At 36.5% G+C, this 8,736-nt stretch overlaps 1 protein-coding gene across 1 annotated transcript; it reads right to left on the reverse strand.

The window, feature by feature from the left end:
- Positions 1 to 6,719: 6,719 nt before the first annotated feature.
- LOC125205832 (probable galacturonosyltransferase-like 3) lies at positions 6,720 to 8,223 on the reverse strand. Its single transcript, XM_048104983.1, has one exon. It carries the CDS (start codon positions 8,052 to 8,054, stop codon positions 7,056 to 7,058), a length of 999 nt encoding a protein of 332 aa, XP_047960940.1. The 5' UTR covers positions 8,055 to 8,223; the 3' UTR covers positions 6,720 to 7,055.
- Positions 8,224 to 8,736: the final 513 nt, after the last annotated feature.

Here is an 8,736-nt window from a genome sequence, read left to right on the forward strand (position 1 = left end):
TATTCATATCTTGCGTTATCGACATTGGAAAATCGTTTTATTTAATTGCTTGTGCAAAATGGTATGTGTATTTGTGGCGCTTTAATTTGTAGATTAAAGTCAAGATTAAATTTTGATTTTTTTATTTATTTTTCATTCACTCGAATGTAGATTTTAGTAATAGGTCAACTTGTTCCCCCATGATTCGATATCAATTTCAATGCTCAATTGATAGCTCGGTGAATTAGTATAAATTTATGACCTAATGTAAGAGATTAGTTGTAGTACTAATAATTAAAACACGACTTTGTCATTAATTTGTCAATTTAAACAGATTAATTCAATCTTGAAGTCCGATAAAATTCATTTACGATTACGAAACTAGTTTCGTTTTGATACTCTAACAAAGTAGCTCCAACTTTATTATAGAGTACTTCTTTCTAGTGCCAAATTGGAGTTCTAATCATGCGATAGTGACTCAATGCCCAAGTAGCGTTGCATGATTTGAAGTGTGAGATAGTACTTAATTAGTACGGATAAGGTGTTTATACAATTTAAACTCATCATAAATTCCGATCATTAGTTGTAATATTTTCAGTTTTGTCAGACAAGATGTGCATAAAACAATTGGCTTCTTGAATCTTTGCCATTTTAAGGTATGGACATTTTTTGTGGCCACTAATTTATACTAGCTATAAATCAGCCTACACTTATCCTAATATCAGCGTAGACTCCACCCACCAACATAATGTGTGGCCTTGCAATTCAATCAGCCTACATATTTCCATAATTTGCGAACTGCCTTGCAATTTGCAAATATGCTGATGATAGGATAATGATTAATCGTTTTGGAACCAATCATATATACGTATTAATTTAATAGGAGTACTCTCTTTTTCCTATTTTAGAATAAAAATCGTCATTTTCCGAATTTATTAATATGTCGAAACCAACTAAACCGGCAATAAAACAACTGGGGCTTAATTCCATTGAGTCCTACTTAGTGTTCCACATCTTAACTACTTTTTGTTCAAGGTTGATGACAACAATTATTCACTAAAATTGCTTTTGACTAGACATCACACTCACTTACAATCATGGTAGTCAACTTGAAATAAAAGCAAGATGGATAATTAAGGGCGTCGTAATCATAGATAGCCGTTTTAGGTATGTCGATCGGAGTCGGACCAACTATCTCAAGTGCCTAAGTTGGGACACCGCAAGATTCTACTTAGCGATAGATCACGGATTTTGTTGTGACAGAATAAAACAATGTGTAATCGAGACAAACAGAAACGTAAAGAGACACAAATTTACGTGGTTCACCAACATTGTGTTGACTACGTACACGAGCAGGAAACAGAGAACGGATTGTATTCAGATTGTTCACCAGTGAGACCTTGTTTGGCTAGCAGCAAACTATACAGATTCAAGGCATACTAATAGATGCAATTCACACCCGTCTGTACCAGTACAGTATGTAGTTTGTTGCAAAATTTTCACCCAAAAGAGTCTTCACAATGACGATATTTACAAATGAAAATTCAAACATAATCATATTAATTAGAATATAATAAAATAAATCCAAATAAGCTAAAGCAACGTTGTACATATTTGGTAGGATAATTGCACAAATATCTCCACTTGGTGGAAATCGAACATGGACATATTATAATATTCCATGTATACTTGTAAATTGCAAAAGATTCTTATGGAATGTGTTCAAATAGATAGAAATTCATCCCATTTGGGAAATACTAAAGTCGGTACGACATATTTTTGTGAAAGACGAGGTTCGAAGTTGAAGAATATAACTAGTATAGAATTGAAGTACTTCTTCTTTGGTGATCTAGGAATAGAAAGAACTTTTAAATGTATAATTAAAAATGGAGTATATATATAGTTTCCCCCCTTATCAATATAGTGCGAAAAATCGAACAACTAAAGAATATGTGGAAATTAGTGAGGACATGATCAAATGGGAAATCAAACATCATATTTGTATAGCATTCTAAAATATGATACTCCACTTTTTAGGGGTTGGGAGAAGTTTTTTTTCAAAATGATAAATTTATACGTGAATAACCGAGCATATATTGTATTGGTCATGAGTCGTGAGTCCTTATAATATCAGTAATCATTCAAATGAAATTAGCTAGAAGGTGATGAAACTATATTATACTACTATTTCACATAAACCACTTCAATTTTGAAGTAATATATGTGTACGGGATCAAAATAACAGTCAAAGCCCCCACGTGAATTACAAATAGTCGAGCCATCTATATATATTCTCTTCCAAAACTAGTAGTATTTTACTATTTTTAACAGCCCCAAGAAGCCTGTGACCACTTTTACTATTCCCATCTTGATTTTAATTTCAATATTTGTTTTTAAGTAAAGATAGCACAAAACCCAATTCACCGATCGATTAATTCAAATAAATAATGCTTTTTCCCGTTTCTCTAAGGTCATCCCATTCTACAAGCCCTAATTTTAAATTACCCTAGGGTCAATCTTGGTAATTGTGATCAAGGGTTTTCTTTGTCTCCCACACGTACGCATTCACCTTGTTTTCTTTGCGAATATATGAAAAATGCTTAAATCGAAAAGTCGACTAGTAACGTTCGTGTGTCAAGCTCGCAGAGCACAACATATCCAAATAATAGAAATCGATTCAGTTTTTTGTATTGGACTAGTAATTATATATGCACCAAATGTTTTGATTAGTGTGGGAAACCAGCTGAGCAAATAATGCATGGACAAGCTCATAATGGGCATTCATATTATCATATACATGTATGTATATATAATTGAGTACAGAGGGGTTAAGCCCCAAAGTGTTGGAAACTCAATAGACTGATCATGGAAAAGCGGTGGGGATGAAATTATTAATTGATCACAAAATTTTCACTTTATTAATTGCACTTTTTAATAATACATTAAAAAAATAATTTATACTGGACAAGAAAATAAGGCAGCACGTGATGTACTCGTGGTTCATACCAGCCATTCTTCAACATGATCATATTTGAAATGGAGTTTGACGAATATGCAAATTGCCTTAGGCAGTTTGGATAGTTTTTGATGCCTCTCATTCATCTATAATAGTCTGTAAGTAGAAAATTACAAACAGATTTTATTATATGAGGAGTTTAATGCATGCGGAAGGCGCGGTTTGACAAGAACTAGATACGGTCTCGTTCATTAAAATGTATCTGAATCGATCCCTATCAAACCCTAATAAAATTCCATTCTAGAATCGATGGGTGATATTAAAGGTGATTCACAATGTGTTGAATTGATCTTTTATAAATCTATATTCTCAATATGAGACAATTCATATGTTAATACTCAGTTAAAATATTTATTCTAATTCTTGTGCAAAAGTTGGTCTGCCACCAGCCGAGATAATCTGATCGTGTATTTGGCACTGGACTCACAAAATTAAAGCTCAACTATTGTAGATTCAGTTTATGTCGTCTATACATTAATCTATGTTTTAATTGAAATGCCCAAACATATATTTAGATAGTTACCTTTTTTTTAAATCGCCTTTTAACTTTGTAGCAGAGTAAGTTTTAACGAATTAATGTCCCGACATGAATTAATCGATCATCACTTTTTCCACATGGATTGTTGGGGTGCAATGTGTACTTTCACAGTGAAATTGAGAAAAATATTGATATAATTTTGTGATTGATCGAAATGTCACTAGTTTTACCACAATTAAACCATGGGCTAACTTAAGTTTTGAGCAGTTTGATGTTGAACTAAGTAATCAACTTCACATGCTACGCGGCAATTAGCTTATAGCTTTTGCTTCGAAAACTTCTCTACCCCTTCATAAGGGAAACGTAATTAAGAGGTAATTTAAGTAGCTAATTAAGTGAATACATATTTAATGAGTGTGTCAGTGATTGTGTACTTAATAATTGGGGTTTATACAGTTGTAATCTTACTTGCATATCGAATTTCGATACACTTTGCTTGGGAGAGAGGAAGCTCATGTGAAATTAGGCTCCTTGTTTATGGCTTCATGACAGACTGCATGCTAACTGTATCACTATTAATTAATTACTAAATGTTCATATTTAATATTGCATGTCACTGCATTACAGTCTTCGATTTTTCTCGTAGAAATACAGCAAATCATCGTTAGTTTGGTTTAAAATTAGTGATATGATCTCAGCAGGAACCGACCAAATATTTTGAATTTTTGATGGAATATTATCCATCACATGATGGAAAAGTGCAATTTATTTGCTCTGAACGATGTTTAGTGATTTTAATTTAATTCAACCGAGTTGATTTGAAGTTGGTTCTTCTTTATAATATTATTTCATTTGAAATTACAATACATTAAATTTACTACATGATTTTAAATGGGCCATGTCAGCCCACAACATAAATGGATTAAGGCTGCCGGATATCTGTAATTAATCTCAAGTCGATAACTATTTTGTTTGATCCAATTATAATTTCAAATCATAAGTCAATTGCATGAATTAGTAAAACAAATTATCAATATACACGAAAATATGCGCAAATAAAAACTAATTAAGGCATCTGTGAACCCTTTCTTTTCTTTCACATAAATTACTAATTCTGATATACTATTTGCATTTTGAAGATAAATGATTTATGATGTTATATGTCAATGTGGACGATCTCATGATTGAACAAGTATCAGGAATCAGGATTACTAATTTCATTAATGGTTTTAGTTACACTGATAAAATACTAACAAGAACAGCAGAATAAATTTCACATTGTGATTTTTCATTTGGGCTACTTCTAGCTTCATATTAGTGGGCTCTTCCATTCTTTCAGCCCATTAAGAAACTATTTCTTCAGGCCCAACTACTTACGGGCCTTTCTCCATCACTTCAATCTTAGGCCCAATTAAAAAACATTACTGGAAAATAACAGGTTATTAGATTCAACAAGTATATTTCTATTTGGTTGCAGAACTCTATCAGGCAAAATAATGTGATTTCTATTTTTTTAAAATTCTGTATCTTTGAAAATTTATAAAAATTTAATCTAATTTCTAAGAATTATTTTTATAGAAATTATAATCTCTAACAGCATTACTTTCTAACAATCAAAAGACCATAACTAATAGGGAATACTAAAGAATCCTTAACTTTCGAATTCGCAAAACTGATATTCACGTCTCAACATCATCCTTCCTAGATCTAAGAGTAAGTGGTGAAGGTGAATCGTTGAATGTAGTATTTTGTAAATAAGTTAGGAGTATGTTTTATGTCGAATGGATACGTGAGAAATTGAGGTCCAAGTTGTTGAGAGCATAAATGGAACCCCACACAGCAAAACTAATTAATGTGTGTCAACTGTCAAAGCAGCTTTGATGCGAGAAAATGGTGGACGGGAACCGGATACCAACATACAATACCTCACGATTTGTAAAGTGGAATGTGGACACCTTCTCTAACACCCAAAATTAAATTCTTCACTACATTTCATTGCGATTCTCAACTCCTCGCACTCAGGCATTCTCTCTCTCACACACATTTCAATCGTTTTCCAACTTTTAAACCTTAACTACTGATCGTCGACTGCAATATTAGTTTGGTATTGTCTGTTTTGAGTCAAGCTCGCACGGATTTATTTTCAGTCACTTCCAAAAGACTTCAAACTAATTGGGGTTGGACAGGATTATATACACCTTCCAACTTTTTTCGCTCATTCGATGTGGGATGGATATGTACCCAACAACTACGTGGATTAATTATCCCAAGGTAGAACTTTTTGATGGTACTTAATATAATCTGAGCTCTCTCGATTTGGAAATTAGCAATTCAACATGGTTTTACTTAAATTCCAATTGTTATACTCCCTCCGTCCCAAGGAAGATAACCCATTTCTTGGGTGGCACGAGATTTTATGCAGTTATATTTTGTGTGTTAAGAGGAGAGAGTAAAGTAGAGATAAAGGTGTTTCCATTTTAAGTAATGAGTCATCTTAGTTGGGACAAACCAAAAAGGAAAGTGGGTCATCTTCAATGGGACGGAGGGAGTACTAATTTTCGAATTTAAAATTTAAGCAACCTCATCATAATCATCCACTAATAAATACTACTACTACTATTTCTGTCCCACAAGATTATGAACTTTTTGTTGGGCACAAATTTTAATGCACAAATAATAAAGTAAGATAGAAAAGAAAGAAAAAGTAATTAAAATATTTTACTGTAAGCAGAGATCGGGTCCCTCCTCATCAAGAGAAAAAAGTTTCAAAATTTTAGAAAATGTCTTGTGGACAACTAAGAAAAATAAAGAACAATTTTATGTGACAAGGCAGTATTATCAATATCATTTTCTTAAGTCAGATCAAATAACAGATTAAGTTTGTGGAGTAGTAGTTAATTAGACGAAGCAATGTCCAATTACGAAAACGACCCCGACCGACACCCCAAATCCAATAAATAGGGTAGGCAATAAACAAACTAAAGATATTAGTAATAGAAGATAGTAACAAAAGTCACGAGATGGAATAAATTATAGAGAATAGCAGATAGGAGTATTTAATACAGATAATATTAGTAGTCCACCACCTAAACACCAATAAAATAAGTACTCCCTCCTCCTACACAAAAACTTTCATAATAAAACAAATTTTAAAACAAAATTAAAAAAATAAGAAAATAAATAAAAAGAAAGATGTGTTAGTTGAAAATTGATGTCAACAAAAAAGTTTCTATCTTTAGAGATGGATGGAATATTAAAATAATCACAATTATTCATAAAATTTGATAAAGATTGAACTCAAGGAACACAAAAGGTAGAAACACTTGTCCTAGAGCCGTATATACAGAATGTGTAGAAATGGTTGAGTGTTGAGTGTTGAGTGTCCTAATCCAAGCCATACCACATCATTCACGCAATGCCACAACCACAACCACGGCGCAGATTCTAGCTTGACCAATAGTCCAAGAACAAAAGCCCAGAAGAAAATAAAAACAAATGTGGAGGCAGGAGGCAGAATTCCATTTCACGCATTCCGAAACTACCCCTCTCTGGGCTCCCAATTTCACAGTCTCCAACTCAGGCTCAGCTATCGGAGATCAGCATCTGGTGTTTAAAGAGATCATATGGGGCCCACAGATAATCCAAGGTACAAGCCCTCTTGGCGTCGAGCCTGAGCCACGGCTTCCCCTTGCCGCTCCAGTGCAGCAGGCTGACCGGGCCGGGGTGGAGGTCCCGGCATAGCCCCCGCAGATTGTCGCCGCCGAGGCCGTGCTGGTTCCAGCGGTGGTCGACGGGGGCGACGTCTCCGGCGAAGACGAGGAGGAAGGGCGGGAGGGAGCCGAGGTCGTAGATTCGGTAGCGCTTCTGGATCCTCATCCAGTGCTCGAGCTTCTGAGTGAAGGCGTGGCGGCGCCACTTGAGGAGGTCGATGACCATGACGCCGGTGTTGAAGTAGCAGGGCGTGCGGCGGCGGAAGGTGGCGCCGAGGGAGGGGGTGGACCAGAATGTGGGGGTGAAGTAGTGGGTGAAGTTGGCGTGGCAGTACTGGGGGGCGCCGAGGACGTGCGAGTGGAGGTTGGTGTTCCAGAGATGGGCGATGTCGTCGACGAGGATGAGGTCGGAGTCGAGGTAGATGACGCGGGCGAGGGAGCGGGGGAGGAGGGAGGGGAGGTAGATGCGGGCGTAGTTGAGGGGCTGGTCCAGGGCGTGGCGGACGGAGGAGGAGATGAGGGGGAGGACGGCGGAGGGGTGGAAGGGGTAGAGGTGGAAGCGGAGGAAGGGGAAGGTGGCGGCCACGGTGGAGCGGAGCAGGGGGTGGTGGAGGGGGACGGACAGGAAGTGGAACACGGTGTTCTCCGGGCAGGAGGAGTGCTGGAGGACGGACAGGACGGCGGCGATGGAGCCGCGCAGGTAAGGGGTCGAGTAGTCCAGGGTCATGGCGATGTGGACCACCTCCGTGGGACTGGGGGAGCACGACTTGCCGTTGCGGAATGCGGGGGCCTCGTTGAATTGGGGGTGCGAAGCGGCGGAGTGTGCGAGGAGGACAAGGAGAGTGGCGATCAGGATTCGCGGCATCGTCATCAGTGTGATGACTGATGAGAGATCAGAATCAGATAAGGAGGAGGTGGATTATGGGAACCAGACTGTCTCGCCAATTCCCATTTATACCCTTCCTACTATTTTATTCCTAAAATATTATTTTCCTACTCAACCTACATTCTTTACTCCATCCACATTCCAGATTAATAAATCCTACTCCATTTTTTAATTCATTCTCCTTGCATTATACTCAAATGGAGTATTAAAATTCGTATGTGAATGATTGTAAATCTATACTAAAACTATGAAATTTGATCAGATTTTATCTTTATAAAATACTACTACTAATTATTTATATATCTTTGACATTTTTATCCATGCTTGGTAATTCGCCTAAAAAAACTATAACTACAAATCAAGAGTGTGAAATTTTCCTTTAGAACTGCACCAAGTCGAATGTGCTTTTGTAATTGAATCTAATATTTCGAGATATGCCTTTGATATAGGGTCTAAAATACAAAATGTCACTCCCTCCGTTCTATAGTAATAGAGTCATTTTGCCATTTTGGTACGTTCCATAGTAATAGAGTCATTTCCCTTTTTAGTAAAAGTCAACACATTTTTCCACACCTACTTTACTCTCTCTTACTTTTTTCTCTCTTCATCTCTCTATCTTTTTCATTTTTCACTTTATTCTTTCTTTACTTACTCACCTAACACAAGT

The sequence above is a fragment of the Salvia hispanica genome, chromosome 2 (assembly GCF_023119035.1).
Source record: "Salvia hispanica cultivar TCC Black 2014 chromosome 2, UniMelb_Shisp_WGS_1.0, whole genome shotgun sequence".
NCBI classification, from domain to species: Eukaryota; Viridiplantae; Streptophyta; class Magnoliopsida; order Lamiales; family Lamiaceae; genus Salvia; species Salvia hispanica.

What these genes read in the sequence shown, in the direction of transcription:
- LOC125205832 (XM_048104983.1), bottom strand. Translation starts at nt 8,054, where the DNA reads ATGACGATGCCGCGAATCCTGATCGCCACTCTCCTTGTCCTCCTCGCA.